Source organism: Daphnia pulex, chromosome 5, assembly GCF_021134715.1.
Source record: "Daphnia pulex isolate KAP4 chromosome 5, ASM2113471v1".
Taxonomy (NCBI): domain Eukaryota; kingdom Metazoa; phylum Arthropoda; class Branchiopoda; order Diplostraca; family Daphniidae; genus Daphnia; species Daphnia pulex.
The window spans coordinates 3,726,139-3,748,195 of NC_060021.1; the positions used below are offsets into that span (position 1 = coordinate 3,726,139).

General features: G+C 41.5%; 1 protein-coding gene and 2 long non-coding RNA genes across 3 annotated transcripts; 2 read left to right on the top strand and 1 right to left on the bottom strand.

Annotated features, from left to right (window-relative positions):
- The first annotated feature begins 1,013 nt into the window (after positions 1-1,013).
- On the top strand, positions 1,014-3,264 carry LOC124193799. Its single transcript, XR_006874486.1, has 7 exons — positions 1,014-1,264; positions 1,336-1,409; positions 1,713-1,790; positions 1,862-1,935; positions 2,241-2,314; positions 2,385-2,458; positions 3,205-3,264. It is a non-coding gene; the product is annotated as an uncharacterized LOC124193799 (long non-coding RNA).
- Positions 3,265-3,817: 553 nt separating this feature from the next.
- On the top strand, positions 3,818-9,973 carry LOC124193974. Its single transcript, XM_046587961.1, has 2 exons — positions 3,818-9,755; positions 9,846-9,973. The coding sequence occupies exons 1-2, from the start codon at positions 3,818-3,820 to the stop codon at positions 9,971-9,973; spliced, it is 6,066 nt and encodes a 2,021-aa protein (XP_046443917.1).
- A 3,072-nt stretch (positions 9,974-13,045) lies between these two features.
- LOC124194893 lies at positions 13,046-13,337 on the bottom strand. The gene is made up of 3 exons (XR_006875075.1): positions 13,278-13,337; positions 13,144-13,215; positions 13,046-13,081 (listed from the first exon to the last, which is right to left on the bottom strand). It is a non-coding gene; the product is annotated as an uncharacterized LOC124194893 (long non-coding RNA).
- Positions 13,338-22,057: the final 8,720 nt, after the last annotated feature.

Below are 22,057 nucleotides of genomic sequence, written 5' to 3' on the forward strand. Positions count from 1 at the left end.
GGACGGATTTTTCTCACCTCTTTCAATACTGGCTTGAGAAAGAGGCTTTCTACCTAAATTTCTTCTTTTTAGCATTTTTTTGCCGAAAAAAATGAAACGAAAAAGAAATACAAATTTGACGTTTATGCGTTCTTCACAAAGAAATCAAACGTATTCTTCTTTTTTCTTTTCAATTCCCCGACCAATGTTTTTTTTTATCTCTTTGGGTTTATTACCCCTCACATGTTTTTTCCCTAAAACTTCCTTGACGTCAGAAAACGGGGGTAAAAAGAGACTGCAGTAAAGATAAAACTAAAGAAAAATGGGGTAGGGGAGACGGTCAAACTGATGCCAGGTTGACACACACAGTGAGATTGTTTTCGATAACTTGATGAGCGTCTCCTATTCAATGGAGCCAGCTCTTTTTTCGTTAGCAACAATTTTTCCAGATGAGATTGTTTGAATCCGACAGTATTGGACTCCATTTTTTTCCACACAACGGACAGAAGACAGTTAACGTTAAGCCTTCACCACACACCAAATGGATTTAAAAGCCACAGGGAGCTGCGGTAAAAAGCACATTTTGGTCAAAATAAAAACTATTTAGGTTTCCGTTGCTTATTTGCGAAAGTTGCACGATGAACTTGAAAATTAGGACGATTACGAAACATCAATTACACACTTTCCGAATTCCGTTGTATGCACTTTTGACATTGATGCCAATTTCAGAATTTTCTATTGGTTGTTTTTAAAATAAATTCTCTAACTAAACCATGCGAGCATTTTCCTTCTTGAATAACATTGTGGATAATGAGTATGAGTGCTAGGTTTTATATCGACTGCTCTATAAACCGCGGGCGTGGCTAAGTGACCTTGGGTTGTCTGTGGATCTGTCTGTTTGTTTGTTTGTTTGTTTGTCCGTTTTTGGTTTGTCTGTATCGGCGAGACGCAACCAGTGGCGAAAGTTTCGAATTGAGTAAGCGAGGCGATTTTCTTCTAATTTACATCCGCTCGTGGTGTAGTGGTTAGCGTGTTGGATTTCAAACACAGGGGTTAATGGTTCGGTTCTCGATGACAGCACTTAAATTAACAACAATGGTGAAGATTGTTGTATGTGCTACCAATCACGACCATTTGAATATTTTTTGTACTGTTTTTGAACACTCAAGTTCTTATACGTGTAGGGATTTTGCATTTTAATTTTCAGCCTGTAGTGTACAATCGAGGTGAGTGCCTGCCTTCCTCACTTGCGGCCCATGACTGGCATCAGGAATTTAATTGTCAGGTACAAACATTGCAGTTTATTTCATTGCAATTAATAACAGTAGGATTAAAATATATTTTTGCATTCATTAGCCTGTAGTGTATTATCGAAAGGACTGCATTTCCTTCTTCGAGCCCATGACTGGCATCAGGATTATCATAGTCAGGTAAGATTTTTCAGTTCACATTTATCCATTCGAACAAGCCCATGGCATGAATCTTTGCTACGAACTCATAAGTGATTTTCTTCGACGATTTTCTTCTAATTTACATCCGCTCGTGGTGTAGTGGTTAGCGTGTTGGATTTCAAACACAGGGGTTAATGGTTCGGTTCTCGATGACAGCACTTAAATTAACAATGGTGAAGATTGTTGTATGTGCTACCAATCACGACCATTTGAATATTTTTTGTACTGTTTTTGAACACTCAAGTTCTTATACGTGTAGGGATTTTGCATTTTAATTTTCAGCCTGTAGTGTACAATCGAGGTGAGTGCCTGCCTTCCTCACTTGCGGCCCATGACTGGCATCAGGAATTTAATTGTCAGGTACAAACATTGCAGTTTATTTCATTGCAATTAATAACAGTAGGATTAAAATATATTTTTGCATTCATTAGCCTGTAGTGTATTATCGAAAGGACTGCATTTCCTTCTTCGAGCCCATGACTGGCATCAGGATTATCATAGTCAGGTAAGATTTTTCAGTTCTCTTTTATCCATTTGAACAAGCCCATGGCATGAATCTTTGCTACGAACTCATAAGTCATTCTCTTCGACGACTTTCTTCCAATTTTCACCCGCTCTTGGTGTAGTGGTTAGCGTATTGGATTTCCAACACTACGATTAATGGTTCGGTTCTCGATGACAGCACTTAAATTGGAGATGGTGAAAAATTGTTGCACGTGTTAGCAATGACGACCATGTGAATTATGTTTTGTATTAATTTTGAACACTCGAATTCTTATACGTGTATGTATTTTGCAATTTGTTTTTCAGCCTGTAGTTTACAATCGAATTGAGTGCCTTCCTCACTTTCGACCTACGACTGGCATCAGGAATTTAATTGTCAGGTACACTTTTTGTCGATTCCATTTATTTTAATGAAAACAATTAGCTTTCACAAATATTTTCATTCACCAGCCTGTAGTGTTCCGTCGAAGTTACTCCGTTTCTCGCTTCCAGCCAACGACCGGCATCAGGACTTTAATTGTCAGGTAAATTGTTTTTATTGTACCTTTTTTCCATTAGAACATGTTTATAGCACGTTTTATTACCTGATATAAAATTGGTAGTTGATAACTTTAGAACTTTTTTGCCAAAAATTATTCTAAGTTGGTGTAATGGTTAACGTTCTAGCACGGTAATCTCGATCAACAGAGGCTCTGTGTTCAACTCTCGGGCGGTGTGTTTTAATTTAGAAGGAATGTTGGTCGATAATTGAAATTTATGTTAGTGGTTTGCTATGTTTTTGACTGTGTCCAATGCTCAACAAAAGAGACAGAGTTCAATTCAGTAGCTCTAGGCTACAATTTTTTTGTCGTCGAATCGCCGACCAATTTGTACCCAAACATGGTGTAGTGGTTATCACCTTCGGTTCCTAATCCAGTGGTCAAATGTTCGAATCTACTTCCAATCAAATTCGTTTTGGGTCTTTGTGAAGAATTTCGTTATTCTGTTGAACTTTGATTAAGTTGACAATTGTTTATCATGTACTTCCTTCAAAAAAAAAAGAAACCAGAAATCGCCAGGTAACGGTGATTTTGTCGTCGATTTACTACATTTTTGTATCGAAACGTGGCGTTGTGGTTAGTGTGTTCGATTTCAAACGCACAGGTTGATGGTTCAAGTATGGTCTCATAAAATAAACTTTACCAATAAAAAATGTGCGCGTCAGTTACTGAACTTGGATAAGATGTTTGCAATTTTTTACTGATACAAGCTTTTATTTTGCATTAAATAGCCTGTAATGCATCGAATTTGTGACCAGATCTTCAAGTCGCCATTCACTTCCGCTCCGAGATGTCTTTCAGCTTACTTCTAACTTCCTACGGCATCAGGACACTCATTGCTCAAGTAAAGTACTTTCCGAATTCCAACAATTTAAAGTCCGTAGCATGTTTTTATTAGCCTGCTAAAGACTTATTAGTTGTGGTGTCCGACGGTTTTCAGCCAATTTGTGCTGGTCTTGGTATAGAGGTTAGCATTTTGGCTTTTAACAGTCACAATTGCGATAAAAATCCCGATCAAGTCAGCATCAAGTTGAGCGCAAATGAAAATAATTGCATAATTGTTGACATTTTTGGGGGTCAGTCATTGTAAAACGAACAGTCGAAAACCGGAGAGGAGCTAACCTGCGATGCGTATTTGTTTATCAGATGTGAACCTTAACCGGGCTGTACCACTGGGATATTGAGCACCGGTTGTGTCGACGGCTTACGTTCGAATTTGTGTTTAATTTTAAGCTTTTTGAAATTTTTGCGGTGTAAATCCCTCCAAAAGCCCTCCAAAAAAGCCCTCCACTGATAGAAGCGAATTTTTTTTGATAAATTAGGGGTTATTTTGCTGATTTGAAAATGCCACCGCGTCGCGAATTAACTCGAGAGGAAAAAGATGAGAAGAATAGGAAGGCTAGGGAAAAAAGAAGTAACGAAGACCCGGAGGCTAAGGAAGTGCGATTGGCGGCTAATAGGGAAAGGGCCAAGATCGCTCGTGAAGAGAAGCGACGTCGGCTCAATCCCGAAGAAGTTCAGGTTGCAAAAAATTTGAATGCGAAAAAGGCTAGGGAAGAGCGTCAGGCAGAGGCACCTGACGAGAGAGCGTTGAGGCAGAGGTTAGATGCTGAGCGGAAAAGAGTCGCCCGTGCTAACGAGACTCAGGTTGAACATGAAGCTAGACTGCATGATCAGCGAATCCGTCAGCAACTCCTTCGACAGGAACAAGCGGAAGAAGAAAATCGTGCTAGACTGTTAGCCGAGGCGGAGCGGCAAGCAGTTTTTCGTCAAGAAGAAGAAAATCGTGCGCGACTGTTAGCCGAGGCGGAGCGGCAAGCAGTTCTTCGTCAAGAAGAAGAAAATCGTGCGCGACTTTTAGCCGAGGCGGAGCGGCAAGCAGATCTTCGTCAAGATGAACAAATTCGAGCTCGATTGCAAGCCGAATCAGAGCGGCAAGCTGCTCTTCGTCAACAAGAAGCAGCAATTATTCTACGAGCGATGAATCAGAGACCTGCGTGTGATCGCCCAAGAGTTGTTCTTGCTAATGATGCTGTGGCAGAGCGTCCAGCAAGACAACAACATCAGGCAAGAAAGAGAGCTGCTGACGACACCGAAACTGCTGAAGAACAACGAGCTAGGTTGCAAGCCCAGGCATTGCGGAAGAAATATCTGCGGAGAGATGAATCGGAAGCAGAGAGATCATCAAGACTTCAAGATCAGGCACTTAGGCAAAAATCTCTGCGAAACGAGGAGTCTGAAGCAGAGAAATCTTCTAGACTTCGTGAACAGGCTTTGCGGCAACATTCTCTGCGGAAAGAGGAATCGGAGGCAGAGAGATCAGCTAGACTTCAAGATCAGGCACAGAGGCAAAAATCTCTGCGGAACGAGGAATCAGAAGCAGAGAATTCTTCAAGACTTCGTGAGCAGACCTTGCGCCAAAATTCTTTGCGGAAAGAGGAATCTGAAGCAGAGAAGTGGGCTAGACAACGAGCGCAGGCGCTACACCAAAAAAATTTACGAACCAAAGAAACTGAATTAGGTGCAGCTAATAGACAGTTGGCAGACAAAGTTCGACATGAAGCTACCCGTTCTAAAGAAACTCCCGAGGAAAGATTGGATCGCGCTATCGCTGATAGCTTTCTTCATCAGATTCATCGTCTCGAAGAAACTGAGCAGGAAGCCGAAGCAGGTCGCGAAGCAAATATGGAATGGATGGCTGGTTACCGAGCAACTGAGAATGAGGAAGAAACAGCTGATAGGCGTGAAGAGGATAGGTTGCGAACAGAGCTACAGCGAGAACATCAATTTGAACGAGAGCGAGAAGAGGAAGAACTGCGAGCAAGAAATGCGCTTCAACACGCCGAAATTGTTCCCGTTGAAACCGCAGACCACGAAGCTTTTCTTCGTGAGATGCACCTTGATCGCAACCGTGCCGGAAATCGGCGAACGCATCGGATAGCTTGCAAAGACATTGTTGTAGAGGATCGGGTTCATTTGCTTGACATTGGAGATTTGACCAAGATTTGTGCTGAGTGTGACGCCAAACACTTTGAAAAAGAGATGCCAAAAGATCAAAAGTTTCAGCAATGCTGCGGAAAGGGAAAAGTAATTATTCCACCACCAAAGCCATGTCCGCAACCCTTGGCCAGTCTCTTGCAAAATCAGCATCCAAAGTCCAAGCAATTCATGAAGCAAATTCGAAACTACAACAGTGCTCACGCTTTTGCTTCGCTTGGAGCAAACCAATCTCCACCACCAAACCGAGGCCCCTACTGCTATCGAATTCATGGCCAGATTTACCATCAAATCACTCCGCTTGGTCCAACACCAAATCCCAGATATGCAGATCTGTATTTTTTGGACTCGGCGCAGGCCACTGATTATAGGGCAAATATCCAGGCAATGTCGGGTTGTTGTAGAATATTGATGGAAGAATTGGACGCTATGCTTCGAGAGAAGAATCCGTACGCCTTGGTTTACAAGATGATGCGCCAAGTTCTTGAAGAAGAATACGTTCAACGCCAGGCCGCAAATCTTCCTCACTACACTGTCGGCATGATCATCACTTGTGATAGAAGAAATGTCGACCAGCGGCGCTACAACTGCCCGACGGCCCACGAGATAGCAGTAGTATTCAAAAGCTCTGATGGAGCTCCGCCATCCAACAGAGATATTCGTGGTCATCTCTATATTCCCGTCAGAGGCCGACGTTTCATCCAGATTAACACACAGAAGCCCATGTGTGATCCGATGTGTTATCCTCTGCTATTCCCCAACGGTGAAGATGGTTGGCATGCTCACATGAATTATAACACCACCAGTCGGAGGGAAAGAGATGAAGCAGCAGCAATGGCAATGATTGTTGATGAGGATGAAGACGAGCAGATTGATCCCCTGTGGCCCAACCCCAGAGTGTTAATTCGTGAAGAAGTCGCCGCAGCAGATGGCAATGCTGAGATTGAAAATGAGCGAAATGTAGAACCGGAACCAGCCGAAGCAGACGAGAACGATGATCAACAACCAAACAGGAACAGAGGCCCACGCTCAAGAGTGACGCAAGCCGAGTTCTACAGTTCAATCATGTCAATCCGCGGTGATTTCAATATCGTTTTGTCCGGGGGTGCCCTCACTCAGCAATATTTTGTCGATTCTTACGTCAAGACCGAGGGGAATCGCATAGATTGGCTCAGAAAACACCAGACAGAGCTGCATGTTGAGCGCTACTGCGGTCTGATGGATTACATCAACAATCGAGCGGAAAGAGAAAATGTGGAAGTTGGCACTATCTACATTCTCCCTTCGTCCTTCATTGGCAGTCCTCGAGCCATGAAGCAAAATTATCAAGACGCGATGGCAATTGTTGCCAAATTTGGAAAACCAACTTTTTTTTTAACGTTTACTTGCAATCCCAAGTGGAGAGAAATTACGGCAAATATTGCGAACTATCAGACAGCTTCTGATCGTCCCGATATGGTCGCACGAGTCTTCCACTTGAAGAAAAAAGAGTTGGTCGACGACATCGAGAAAAAGCAAGTTTTGGGTTTCGCCACAGCTCATATCGAAGTCATCGAATTTCAAAAACGCGGTCTTCCTCATTGCCACATGCTGATCTGGATCGATAAGAGAGATGCCCCTTTATCACCAGAAGATATGGACAAGACCATTTGTGCGGAAATTCCCGACAAGTCCCTCCATCCAAGACTCTACGCCGCTGTTATGGCTCACATGATCCACGGCCCGTGTGGAGCCATCAACAAAAAGTCTCCTTGCATGGATGTTGAAGGGTGCACCAAAAAGTTTCCGAAAGATTTCATCGCAGGAACCATCATCAACGACAACGGCTATCCGACTTACAGAAGAAGAGACACTGGAGTTAAACATCCGTTGAAAAGAGGGAATGTCGTCTATGAAGTAGACAACAGATGGGTTGTGCCTTATAACCCTTGGTTGCTGCTGAAATATGACTGTCATATAAACCTCGAATCCTGCGCTTCACTCACCAGTGTCAAATACATCTTTAAGTACGTGTACAAAGGCCATGACAGCGGAAACATTGAGACAAAAAAGGGAACGCATCAGCAAGTTGAAGGTGAAGATGAGCCGACATTCGTGTGGGACGAAATCACTACTTTTTTGGACACGCGTTACGTCAGCGCACCAGAAGCCGCCTGGAGAATTAATAAGTTTCCCCTCAGCAATCGTTCCCATGTCATCTTCCGACTTGCCGTACATCTTCCATTGGAACAGTCCGTCTTTTTCCACCCGGGCAACGAGGAACAAGCAGTCGCCAACGCCGCTTTGAAAGAAACGACTTTAACTGCTTTTTTCATCTTGAACCGAGATAATGGAGAAGCGAGGCAGTATTTTTACCGAGAGATTGTCAACCATTTTGCTTTCGTCAAGGTTGGTGGCCGTAATTTCTGGAAGCGAGGAGTTCAAAATCTCAAAATCATTGGCCGATTGTACACGGTGAGCGTCCGTCAAATTGAGCGATTCTGCCTGCGCTTGCTCCTCATTAACGTCAAAGGACCTACCAGTTTTGAAAATCTTCGAACAGTCAACGGTGTAATTTTACCGACGTTTAAAGCAGCAGCCGCTGCCTTAAATTTGTTGGAAGATGACAGCGTTTGGGAGAGGACACTGGACGATGCGGCCGCCTTTGAAATGCCAGAACGATTGCGACAGCTTTTTGTTGACATTTGTCTGTTTTGCAATCCTACGGATGCTCTTTATCTCTTTGAGCGATCTTTACCTCAGCTAATGGAAGATTTTATTCGTAATGGTCACGACGCCGAAATAGCAAAAAACTTGACTTTGAAATTTATTCAAGACAAGCTACTTCTCAACAATCAAACGATGGAAAATCTCTCATTGCCTGTTCCTGATTTTCAGCTTATTCATCGTCTTATCGCGGCTCAACTCGAAGAAAATGCTGAAATTACTATGAGAGAGAAGAGAAGATTGGGTGAATTGATGGTTAGTCAGTTGAACGAAGGTCAACGGGCTGCCTTCGATCAAGTCATGGCTGCCGTCAACGATACTGAAAATGCAATTCCGCATCAGTATTTCTTGGATGGCCCTGGAGGAACGGGGAAGACGTTCCTGTACAACACTCTCATCACCGTACTGCAGGGACAAGGGAAAACAGTGATCGCCGTTGCGTCTACCGGCATCGCTTCTACGTTGTTGATTGACGGCACAACGTATCATTCCCAATTCAAGATTTACCCTCCAATTACTGAAGCGACCAGATCAAAAATCGAAGATGGTAGCTTCCTCGCCCATTTGATCAGAAGTGCAGTTCTCATCATTTCTGACGAATCCACCATGAAGACAAATCACGCCCTTAGTGCTTTCAATTTACTCTTCCAAAAGTTGCACAAGAACAATCTTCCGCACGGTGGTAAAGTGCTCCTTCTTGGTGGCGATTTTCGTCAGTGTTTACCGGTCGTCCGACATGGAAACAGGGTGACAGTGCTGGAAGTCACCATCCGAAACAATGACACTTGGCCTCAGTTTCGACAACTTCGTCTGACTCAAAATATGCGTACCGTGGCCGGCAGTCAAGACTACGCCGATTGGCTCATTCAGCTTGGAAACGGAACTCTACCGACGCATCCAAAACTGAACATCCCCGATATGATTGAAATTCCTAAAGAATTTTTCAATTATAACCGGAGTTTAGTCGAGCACGTCTTTGGTGATCCTGCTCAACTGTTAGATCCCGTCGTATCTCAACAAATATGCAGTCGCGCTATTCTTTGTCCGAAGAATGGCGATTGCTTACGAATCAACAATCAGATCATCAAAGACATGCCCGGTACGCTTCATGAGTACAGAAGCATCGATACCATCGACTCTGACGACCCTGAAGAAATTTCAAATTACCCAACCGAAGTTCTCAACTCCTTCGACGTCTCCGGAATTCCCACCCATTTGCTGAAAATGAAAGTGGGAGCCGTCATCATTCTTCTGAAGAATATCGATTCACGTCAGGGACTTTGCAATGGGACCCGGCTCATCATCAGGGCGCTTAGAGAAAATCTCATCGTTGCAGAAATTGCTGCTGGAAAAAACAAGGGGCACATCGTCTACATCCCGCGGATGATGATGTCCCCAACTGATTCGGATCTTCCCGTCATCCTCAAGAGACTCCAGTTTCCCGTTTTGTTGGCGTTTGCGATGACCATCACAAAGTCACAGGGCCAAACGTTTGATCGGGTCGGAATATTACTTCCAGAACCCGTCTTCAGTCATGGCCAGCTGTATGTGGCCTTCTCCAGAGCTACATCGAAAGACGGTTTATTTTGATTTCTTATACATTTTTAAAATTAATAGTTTCATGAAATGTTTAATAATTCTAATATTTTTTGTATTCCCTCCCAAAAAGGAGTTCGAGTCGAGATTGCTGAGTCTGGGAAACAAGGCAAGCTTCTCAAAAATCATCCGACAGCCACTGAAGAAGAGAAGAAAAAAGTGTTTACTTTAAATGTTGTCTATAAAGAAGTTCTATTGTAATAACATTAACAACTTTAGACTACTGCCATTTAAACATATAGTCAAACATTCTCAAATCTAATTAAGAAATATTGATTTTTTGGTGAATACATTAATACATTCCCTTCCATTCCTTTCCTTCCCAAGAGGAACTAAATTCCGCCTCGGCCTACGGGCCAAAAAAAGGAGCACGGGCATGGCCATGGGGGCAGTTCCCATGTGCGCTCAACCGTGAATTAACAAACCTTATAAATAATAAACAATGGTCTTTCTCAAGATTTTATAAAACTTTTATTTTCATAACTATTTCTACAATAATTTTTTATTTGTACGAGCAATAATGAACACTCAAAACAAAATTTTTCAAGACTTGAAGCCTAAGACAGAAATAAGCAATAACTGTTGCATGGCCAAAATTCATCAATTTTATTTCAGATTTAAATTTGATCATTTCAATTTATTTTTTTCCATTTTATCCTAAACAAATTTCATCCACTTGAATTAGCTATGTCACTGATTGAACAATATGACGTTTTTTTTCTGGAAAGATAGACTTTTACTTAACATACCTAAAGTCGTTGACGGATGAATAGGAATCCTTATACTACTAAAAAGTCATGGACGGATGAATAGAATGTCAATACTACTCACACTCTCCTTTAACACAGAAAAGGACTCAAATTTTTCAGCAAACACAACGTAGTCATATGGTGTAGTGGATAAAGTGCCGGACTAAAAAGAAAGCGGTCTACGGTTCAAGTCCAGACCAGTGGTTTTCAATTTATCACTTAGGATAGAGCAGTAGAAATTAGTCATATAATGTTAATTACTACTTTATTATTTGTGCGTTTACATGAATGATTTACTATTTACGTAATTTCTTAATCTGAAGCTTATCAAAAATCGAAAATAACACCAAAACCAATAATATTTTCAATATTTCAAATTTATGCAATGTTCCGTGGTGTATGATGAAGCAGATGCTAATGAAGCAAATAGTCTTATTATTGAAAACTTCAAAATCCGATGTAAATAAAATTTCTTTGCTCACGCTGGGTGATAACTATGACAATGTGTAAGTATGCGATATCCAACTGGTCACATCGGATATTATTTGTAAACACCGTTGTTGATGTAGTGGTTATAGCATTGCATTAGTAGGTCAAAAGTGTTTGGTTCAAACCCCCTCTCAGGCAAGCAAATAGTACCCGAAACGATGAATTCTTAAAATGAAGTAAATAAATTGTTTTTGTTCTTGCTGGGCGATGACACTGAAAATGAAGAAGTATGCACTATCCAGCGGATATCGTCAAGAATTGGGAGAACACACCGCCGATGGTGTAGTGGTTATAGCAATGGATTAGTAATTCAAAGGATGTTGGTTCAAATCCACTCTCAGTATAACTATAAAATAGCACAAAAAACAGCATGCAAATGAATGGCAAGCTGGAAAAGAATAAATCTTTACATGAATGATTTACTATTAACGTAATTTCCAGATCTAAAGCTTTATAATAAAAAATACGTAAACCAATAAAATTTTCCATATTTCAAATTTATGCATCGTTCCGTGGTGAATGATGAAGCAGATGCTTATGAAGCAAATAGTCTTATTATAGATAAATTCAAACTCCGATGTAAATAAAATGTCTTTGCTCACGCTGTGTGATATCTATGACAATGTGTAAGTATGCGTTATCCACCTTTAACGTCAGATATTTATTGTAAATACCGTTGCTGTAATGGTTATAGCGTTGAATTGGTAATTCAAAGGTGGGTGGTTCAAACCCCCTCTCAGGCAAGCAAATAGTTCCCAAAACAATGAATTCTTAAACTGCAGCAAATAAATTGTTTTTGTTCTTGCTGGGCGATGACACTGACAATGAAGAAGTATGCACTATCCAGCTGGTATCGTCAAGATTTGCAAAATACCACAGCCGATGGTGTAGTGGTTATAGTATTGGTTTGTTAATTCAAGGAATGTTGGTTCAAACCCACTCACATCATAACTATAAAAATGCACTCAAATTGCATGCAAATGAATCGTAATTTGGAAAAGAACAAAGTTTTACATGAATGACTTACTATTAACGTAATTTCTAAATCTAAAGCTTTATCGAAAAAAATACAAAACCAATAAAATCTTCAATATTTCAAAATTATGTATCGTTCCGTGGTGTAGCGGTTAAAGTAATGAAATGCGATTCCTAAGATCAATGGTTCAAATCTAAATTACGAAAATAATGAATTCATATTAAATTTTCAATATTTTATTATAGTGGTTGAAAAAACTCTTACTCATACAATGTCCAATTCAAAGTACAATGTTCTACTTTTCTTCTTTTGAGTTCCATCAAAAATAAAAAAAAACGAATATAGCATTAAACATTTTATATTAAAATAAGTCTCCATAGTGTAGTGGTTAAAGAGATGGAATATAAATCCTTAAGGTCAAAAAGTCAATGGTTCAAACCAAGAATCAAAGAGAAGTAGTGCTACGTACTTATATGGATTTTAAAATATTGAGAACATCAATTATGAAGTTGGAAAAAATAAAAAAAGCAAACTAAATGAATATTCTAATACTCTGTTTATTACTGATCAATAACCAACAAATCAACAAAATTAACAAATAACAAACAAAGAAAAAAAATTAAACAAATCGAAAAAAAACATCTAAATCACATCTCCAAACATTCTCTGTGCCTCAGCTTCATCCTTGCACATTTTGGAGCGGAATGAGGCCAGCTCCTTTTTGGCCCATGCCTCATTCCGCTTAGATCTTTCCAAAGCAGCTTCAGCACTAAAACGAAAAAAAAAATTTACATACAAAAACAAACATGAAATAACTTGGATAAACTTACTTCTGTCGGTTTTTCTTAAATTTTTCGTGCCGAGTTTTAAGCTGCACTCCACGTAATAGATTTGATCTTCTCCTATCTTCAATCCTCTGAAATTCTGAAATCGTCCAAGATTGAAGAAAGGAGACAGGTGGGGAAGACGGTGGGGTATTGAAATCCATATCCATGGATGCTAAAATCCCGTCAACTTCGTCATCACCCAGTGGATTTTCTTCAGGGACAACCACTTGGGGAGACAAAGAGACGGGGGGAGAAACAACAGGCAAATCTATCAAACAAACAAAAACAATGAATAGAGCAGAAAAATTGGATAACATTAAGGATACTTACCAGAATTGGGTATTCCATCACGGACAACCACTTGAGGAGACAAAGAAACGGGGGGAGAAGCAACAAGCAAATCTATGATACAAAAAAAAACAATGAATATAACAGAAATATTGGATAACATTAAAGAGACTTACCAGAGTTGGGCATGTTGTCAAGGGGAAGTTCAGAGAGAATGTGAAAAACAATTATTCGTTGACTTACCAGCAAGATAATAAGCCGCCAAACGAAATAAAAGCACAAAAAATAAGCTTCCCTCCAAAAAACCACGCCCACTGGTTGCAATTTTTATCGTTGATATAATGATTTTGAACACGTGAAAAAAATTAAGCATTGCCTCTCCCCAAACCAGGTGTTGAGGGTTGGATTTTTTTTATTGATATTCAATGTCCTCCAATATTTATGTATGTGTAGTACTTGGGGTTTGAACCATAATCGGTGAGGTGTTACCGCCACATACATGTAAGGGCATGGCATTGTAACACACACTCTAACCACTACACTATCAGAACTAATATCATTATCGAGTTCCAATTTCGACAAATGGTTGTCGCGCTTCACGTTTTTTTTTATTAACGTGTAACTACGACATATTTATAAATCCCATTACTTCTATTAAATTCCATCTCTTTCATGGTGTATTGGGTAACGTTCTCTGCTATCATACAAGATGTCCGAGTTTCGATACTTGGTTAAGGCGCTTTAATTCAATATTAATTTAAACATTTATTTTCAATTTTGAAATTGGTGTTTTTAGGGAATTGAACCCGAACATAACGCATAGAAAGCGAACTCGCTAACCAATCGATCACCAATTGATATTCAATTCTGATCTCATTGACAAGTGGTTTCAAACATCTCTGCATCTCGCGTTGCAACTGGCACACAGGTGAGCGCGACGAACCGTGTCTCTACGACATATTTATACATTCAGTTACATATAGTGTATTCCATCTCTCTCATTGTGTATTGGTTAGCGTGCTTGATTGTCATGCGAGAAATCCGAGGTTCAAACTCCGGGTAAAGTCACAGTTGCTAATTATTGATTCGGTCATCAATATATTTTAGAAACTATTGTTTATCGGGAGTTGAACCCGAGTACTCACTCATAGTAAGAGAATTCGCTAACCACTTGACCACCTATTGATACCAATACCGATTGATCCTACAGAATCCATTGGGCCATGATTGGATGTATGAGAAATCTAATGACAGTGGTTTAACTGGTAAATTATTTGTCCACAGGCAGAAAATTTAAGCGCACGCTCACGCTTAACGGGCAGGGAATTTTAAATGTCCTTCAGAATACGCTGGGCCATAAGTGGATGTATAAGAAATCTAATGACAGTGGTTTAATTGGTAAATGCGTAACTGAGTTCAACGGGCAGATAGTGTTCAAGTTACAAAAAACCGAGGATACCTTCATCGCGACTCGAGCCCGTGGCGGTGGGGCCCCCGAAGGGGCACCCCCGCGGCCGCGAGAGCTCGTGGTGAAGGAATTCGAGGGAATTTGTCGGGGCAAACGCAAGGTATTAGAGATTCAATAACATTGGTTCAACTTGCGAATGATTTGTCCACGGGCAGGAAATTTAATTTAAACTTTTAAAAAACGTGCAGGAAATTTTAAGTGTCCTACAAAACACGTTGGGTGAAACATAACATCTACAAATTTGTTCACATTGGGACACGAGTAATTGCAACTAATTTGCTAACGTGGGGTGATGAATTTTTATACCTTGCAAATTTTAATGTTCAAAATCGATGTTGCCTTACATTGGTCGATGACTTCCTTTTAAGAAAATGTGTCAACACATCTCATTAGCCAAGTGGTTAGAGAATAAGATTCAAGTAACGATGGGCTGTTGTTCAACCCGGCAATGAGGAATGTATAGACGAAAACAGGAAATTATGAGGTATTCAAATTGAAAGCCAAGTAAATTATTTCAAACACTTTGTCAATTTTTATTTTAACAACTAATGAGTATTGAACCTAAAGACATGAATATGATATGCGAACACTCTAACCAATTCACCACCAATCATATATTTGACTATTACCTCTCAAGTGGTTATTCGAATTTTATACGCAAAGCTGAGTTTTGTTACATTAAAAGATAGGAGCAAATACATTACGGGCCAAAGAATTACGTCGTGCGATTAATATTTATTGGTATTTAGAGCAAATCCGAATTGACTTAAGTGGCTGATGACTTTTCCCCCTGTTTAACTGATAATACAACTCAACAGCTCAGTGGTTAGAGCATTGGATCCAGGATACAACGGCCCGTTGTTCAAGCCCTCATCAAGATAAGTACGAGATACATGTGAGTCAAATGGGAAGGGTAGCAATAGGGAAGAGTGTGCAGAGAGGGGAAAGCTAGGGTGGGGATGGTGAGGGAGGGGATGGTGAGAGAGGGGTTGGTGAGGGAGGGGATAGTGAGGGAGGGGATGGTGAGGGAGGGGATGGTGAGGGAGGGAAGATAGAGAGGGGGAAGGATGAGAGAGGGGAGGAAGATGGGAAAAAGTGGGAAGAAATAAATTGGAAGGGAAGAAAGTGAAACGGGAAGATGAGGAAGGAGAGGAAGAAGGAGTTGAGAATCAGATGTTTGACGGTCCAAACGTGTTCAAGATTCAAAAAACCGTGGAAAACTTCACCGAAACTCGAGACCGTGGGAAATGTGTCAAATACAATACAACCAAACTCTGAAAAATAAAAGTCTAAAAATAAAACCAAAACTCAACCGATACTTGGTTTCAACGAAAAAAAAACAAGTCCACAAAAAAACCACAAAAGACCGACTGGCTCACGGTGGAAGATGTAAAAGTCCATAAATAGATGAAAAAAAATAAGTCCCGGACAGTAAGGAATTGGCCAGTGGGATTATACGAGTGGCGTTTTGCTCCATGTGTAGTGTGCGCTTAGGTGATTATGTCTAGCCGCCTGGTTCGCCGTCCTTGGACGGGCCTAGGTATACTAGTCGACTGCTCTATAAACCGCGGGCGTGTCTAAGTGACCTTGGCCCGTCTGTGGATCTGTCTGTTTGTTTGTTTGTTTGTTTGTTTGTCCCAACCGAGGTCCAGAGTGGTTTGTCTGTATCGGCGAGACGCAACCAGTGGCGAAAGTTTCGAATTGAGTAAGCGAGGCGATACACACGTCAGCATTCCTCACCGTTTGTCCGTTTGCGCGCGCCCTTCTCGCCACACACACACACACGGGCTCGAACCGTGTGCGTTTTTTTTTTTTTTTTTTTTTTTTTTTTGGGACAGGGGGGGGGATTTGTTAGTAGTCGGGTAGGTTTTTTTCCATCGGTTATATGTCGATGTCCTCTATTAGATTCGAGTGTACTACTTGGGGTTTGAACCATGGTCGGAGAGGTGCTTCCGCCGCACATCCGATTGGGATGGCATTGTCGCACACACTCTAACCACTACACTATCAGAACTAATATTCATATCGAGTTGGAATTTGGACAGATGGTTGTTTGTTGTTGCGCCTCCCGTATTTCGTGCGCGGCGTGCGCCGTTTGTCTTGGACATATTTTTACTTCCAATTTCCTATATTTTTCCAACTCTCTCATGGTGTGTTGGTTAGCGTGCCCTGCTACCATGCGAGAGCTCCGAGGTTCGATCCCGGTACAAGGCATTGTTATGAATTGTTAATTTGTAAACTTCAATTTTCAATTTAGAAATTGGTGTCTATCGGGATTTGAACCTGAAAACTCACGCATGGTAAGCGAACTCGCTAACCACTTGCCCACCAATTGATATTCAAGGATGATTTCATTGAAGTGTGGTTTCAAACATCTCTGCATCTCGCGTTGCGAATGACACACAGGTGAGCGCGACGCGACGCACCTTATCTCTACGACATATTTATAGATCCCGTTACTTACTTAGAAATCCATATCTCTCTTGGTGTATTGGTTAGCGTGCTCGGCTAAAATGCGAGAGGTCTGAGGTTCGATGCCGGATCAAGGCGCTGTTTATATTTATTAATTTGCAACGTTTTATTTGCAGAAATTGTAGTGTTTATCGGGATTTGAACCCGAATACTCACACATGGTAAGCGAACTTGCTAACCACTTGACCACCAATTGATGTATTTTCTTTGATCTTATTGACAAGTTGTTTCAAACATATCTGCGTCTCGCGTCACGTCGCTCATGACGCACAGGTGAGCGCGAAGCAATGCACCGTGTTTCTACGACATATTTTTACATCCAATTTCCTCTATTGAATTCCATCTCTCTCATGGTATATTGGTAAGCGTTCACGTCTACGAAGCGACAAGCCCGAGGTTCGATCCCGGGTCAAGGCATTGCTATGAATTGTTTATTTGTAAAGTTCAATTTTCAATTTAGAAATTAGGGTCTATCGGGATTTGAACCCGAATACTCACGCATGGTAAGCGAACATGCTAACCACTTGACCACCAATTAATGTTTTTCCTTTAATCTTATTGACAAGTTATTTCAAACATATCTGCGTCTCGCGTCAAGTCGCTGATGACGCAAAGGTGGGCGCGAAGCAATGCACCGGATCTCTACGACATATTTTTACATCCAATTCCCTCTATGAGTTTCCATCTCTCTAATAGTGTATTGGTTAGCGTGCTCGGCTAATATGTGAGAGGTTCAAGGTTTGATCCCGGGCAAATGCTTTGTTATTGATTTTTTATGTGCAATGTTCAATTTTTAATTTAGAAATGGGAGGGGCGATCGGGATTTGAACCCGAGTACTCACGCATGGTAAGCGAACTCACTAACCACTTCGCCACCAATTTAAATTAAATGTTGATCTCATTGAAGAGTGGGCACCGTATAGTGGTTGCCCATGCCGAGTTGAAAATTATTCACTATTTTTCGCTCACGTCGGGCTGAAAAGAATTAACCCTATTTCACTCACGACGGGCTGAAAATAATTCACCCTACGTAGCTTACGCCTAACTTAAAATTATTCACCCTATTCCGCTCACGACGGGCTGAAAAGAATTCACCCTTATTTTCTCACGACGGGCTGAAAATAATTCAACAAAAGTCAATCACGACGGGCTAAAAGTTACGTGGGAAGATTAACTTTCTTGATTTGGCTCACGCTTAACAAGCAGCTACAAAGAATAGTTGTAAAAAAGTGAGAATGCGTTCGACGGGCGAAACGTGTTCAAGGTACAAAAAACCGAGGACACCTTCACCGTGACTCGAGCCCGCGGGGGTGGGGCACCCGAAGGGGCACCCCCGCGGCCGCGAGAGCTCGTGGTGAACGAATTCGAGGGAATTTTTCGGGTGAAACATAAGGTATCAGACATTCAATGACGATGGTTTAACTGGCAAATGATTTGTCCACGGGCAGGAAATTTAAGCGCAAGCTCACGCTTAACGGGCAGGAAATTTTGAAATTCCTTCAAAATACGCTGTGCCATGAGTTGATATATGAGAAATCTAATGGCAGTGGTTTAACTGGTAAATGCGTAACTGAGTTCGACGGGCGAAACGTTTTCAAGGTACCAAAAACCGAGGATACCTTCACCGCGACTCGAGCCCGCGGGGGTGGGGCCCCCGAAGGGGCACCCCCGCGGCCGCGAGAGCTCGTGGTGAAGGAATTCGAGGGAATTTTTCGGGTCAAACACAAGGTATCGGAGATTCAATGACATTGCTTTAACTGGCAAATGATTTGTCCACGGGCAGGAAATTAAATCTTTTAAACTGTTAAAAAACGGGCAGGAAATTTTAAGTGTTCTACAGAACACGTTGGGTGAAACATAGCAACTAATTCACTAACTTCGGGTGATGAATTATTCTACCGATTTATTGCAAATGCAACTGTTCACTATCGATGTTGCCTCATATATGTCGATGACTTTCTCCCAAGAAAATACATTAATAACTCTCAACAGCTATTTGGTTAGAGAACAGGACTCAAGAAACGATGGGTTGTTGTTCAAACCGGCAATGAGGAATGTATAGACGAAAACAGAAAATTATCAGGTATTCATATTGAAAGCCAAGTAAATTATTTCAAACATTTTGTCAATTTATATTTTAACAATTTTTGAGTATTGAACCTAAAGACATGAATATGCTATGCGAACACTCTAACCAATACACCACCAATCATATATTTGACTATTACCTCTCAAGTGGTTATTCGAATTTTATATGCGAAGTTGAGTTTTGTAAGTTTCAGTAAAATACAGGAGCAAATACTTACGGGCCAAAGAATTACGTCGTGCGATTAATAATTATTGGTATTTAGAGCAAATCCGAATTGACTTAAGTGGCTGATGACTTTTCCCCCTGTTCAACTGATAATATAACTCAACAGCTCAGTGGTTAGAGCATTGGATCCAGGATACAACGGCCCGTTGTTCAAGTCCTCATCGAGATAAGTACGAGTTACATGTGAGTCCAAGGGGAAGGATTATATGAGGGAGGAGTGTGCAGAGAAGGGATGGTGAGGGAGGGGATGGTGAGGGAGGGGATGGTGAGGGAGGGGATGTTGAGGGAGGGGATGGTGAGGGAAAGGATGGTGAGGGAGAGGATGGTGAGGGAGGGAAGATAGAGAGGGGGAAGGATGAGAGAGGGGAGGAAAATGGGAAAAAGTGGGAAGAAATAAATTGGAAGGGAAGAAAGTGAAAGGGAAGATGAGGAAGGAGAGGAAGAAGGAGTTGAGGATCAGAATGGGGGTTTGACGGTCCAAACGTGTTCAAGATTCAAAAAACCGTGGAAAACTTCACCGAAACTCGAGACCGTGGGAAATGTGTCAAATACAATACAACCAAACTCTGAAAAATAAAAGTCCCAAAATAAAACCAAAACTTAACCGATACTTGGTTTCAACGAAAAAACAACAAGTCCACAAAAAAAACCCAAAAGACCGACTGGCTCACGGTGGAAGATGTAAAAGTCCATAAATAGATGAAAAAAAAAAGTCCCGGACAGTAAGCAATTGGCCAGTGGGATTATACGAGTGGCGTTTTGCTCCATGTGTAGTGTGCGCTTAGGTGATTATGTCTAGCCGCCTGGTTCGCCGTCCTTGGACGGGCATCTGGTATACTAGTCGACTGCTCTATAAACCGCGGGCGTGTTTAAGTGACCTTGGCCTGTCTGTGATTCGGTGTGTTTGTTTGTTTGTACGTTTGTTTGTCCGTTTTTGGTTTGTCTGTATCGGCGAGACGCAACCAGTGGCGAAAGTTTCGAATTAAGTAAGCGAGGCGATACACACACACGTCAGCTTTCCTCATCGTTTGTCCGTTTGCGCGCGCCCTTCTCGCCACACACACACACACGGGCTCGAACCGTGTGCGTTTTTTTTTTTTTTTTTTTTGGGACAGGGGGGGGATTTGTTAGTAGTCGGGTAGGTTTTTTTTCCATCGGTTATATGTCGATGTCCTCTATTAGATTCGAGTGTACTACTTGGGGTTTGAACCATGGTCGGAGAGGTGCTTCCGCCGCACATCCGATTGGGATGGCATTGTCGCACACACTTCGCACACACTCTAACCACTACACTATCAGAACTGATATTCATATCGAGTTGGAATTTGGACAGATGGTTGTTTGTTGTTGCGCCTCCCGTATTTCGTGCGCGGCGTGCGCCGTTTGTCTTGGACATATTTTTACTTCCGATTTCCTATATTTTTCCAACTCTCTCATGGTGTGTTGGTTAGCGTGCCCTGCTACCATGCGAGAGCTCCGAGGTTCGATCCCGGTACATGGCGCTGTTATGAATTGTTAATTTACAATGTACAATTTTTTCAATTTAGAAGTTGGTGTCTATCGGGATTTGAACCTGAAAACTCACGCATGGTAAGCGAACTCGCTAACCACTTGACCACCAATTGATATTATTCACTGGGCTCATTTAAGAGTAGTTTCAAACATTTCGGCGTCTCGCGTTACACACGTCGCGTAGCTCTTGCCTCACACAGGTGAGCGCGACGTGACGCACCGTATCTGTACGACATATTTTTACATCCAATTTCCTCTATCAGATTTATCTCTCTAATAGTGTATTGGATAGCGTGCTCGGCTAATATGTGAGAGGTCCAAGGTTTGATCCTGGGCAAATGCTTTGTTTTTGATTATTAATTTGCAATGTTCAATTTTTAATTTAGAAATGGGAGGGTCGATCGGGATTTGAACCTGAAAACTCACGCATGGTAAGCGAACTCGCTAACCACTTGACCACCAATTGATGTTTTACCTTTGATCTTATTAAGATTTATTTCAAACATATCTGCGTCTCGCGTCAAGTCGCTGATGACGCACAGGTGAGCGCGAAGCAATGCACCGTGTCTCTACGACATATTTTTACATCTAATTACCTCTATTGAATTCCATCTCTCTCATGATATATTGGTTAGCGTTCACGGCTACAAAGCGACAGGTCCGAGGTTCGATCCCGGGTCAAGGAATTGTTATGAATTGTTTATTTGTAAAGTTCAATTTTCAATTTAGAAATTAGGGTCTATCGAGATTTGAACCCGAATACTCACGCATGGTAAGCGAACTCACTAACCACTTCGCCACCAATTTAAATTAAATTTTGATCTCATTGAAGAGTGGTCACCGTATAGTGGTTGCCCATGCCGAGTTGAAAATTATTCACTATTTTTCGCTCACGTCGGGCTGAAAAGAATTCACCCTAAGTTGCTCACGACGGGCTGAAAATAATTCACTCTATTTTGCTCACGACGGGCTGAAAATTATTCTCCCTATTTCGCTCATGCCGGGCTGAAAATAATTCACCCTATCTCGCTCACGGCGGGCTGAAAAGAATTCAACGGAAGTTACTCACGACGGGCTAAAAGTCACGCGGGATGATTTACTTTCCCGATTTGGCTCACGCTTAACAAGTAGCTACAAAGGATAGTTGTAAAAAAGTGAGAATGTTTTCGACGGGTGAAACGTGTTCAAGG

Coding starts and splice junctions, on each gene's coding strand:
- LOC124193974 (XM_046587961.1), top strand. CDS start 3,818: ATGCCACCGCGTCGCGAATTAACTCGAGAGGAAAAAGATGAGAAGAAT. Junction 9,756..9,845: donor CAGAGCTACATCGAAAGACG/GTTTATTTTGAT, acceptor CCTCCCAAAAAG/GAGTTCGAGTCGAGATTGCT.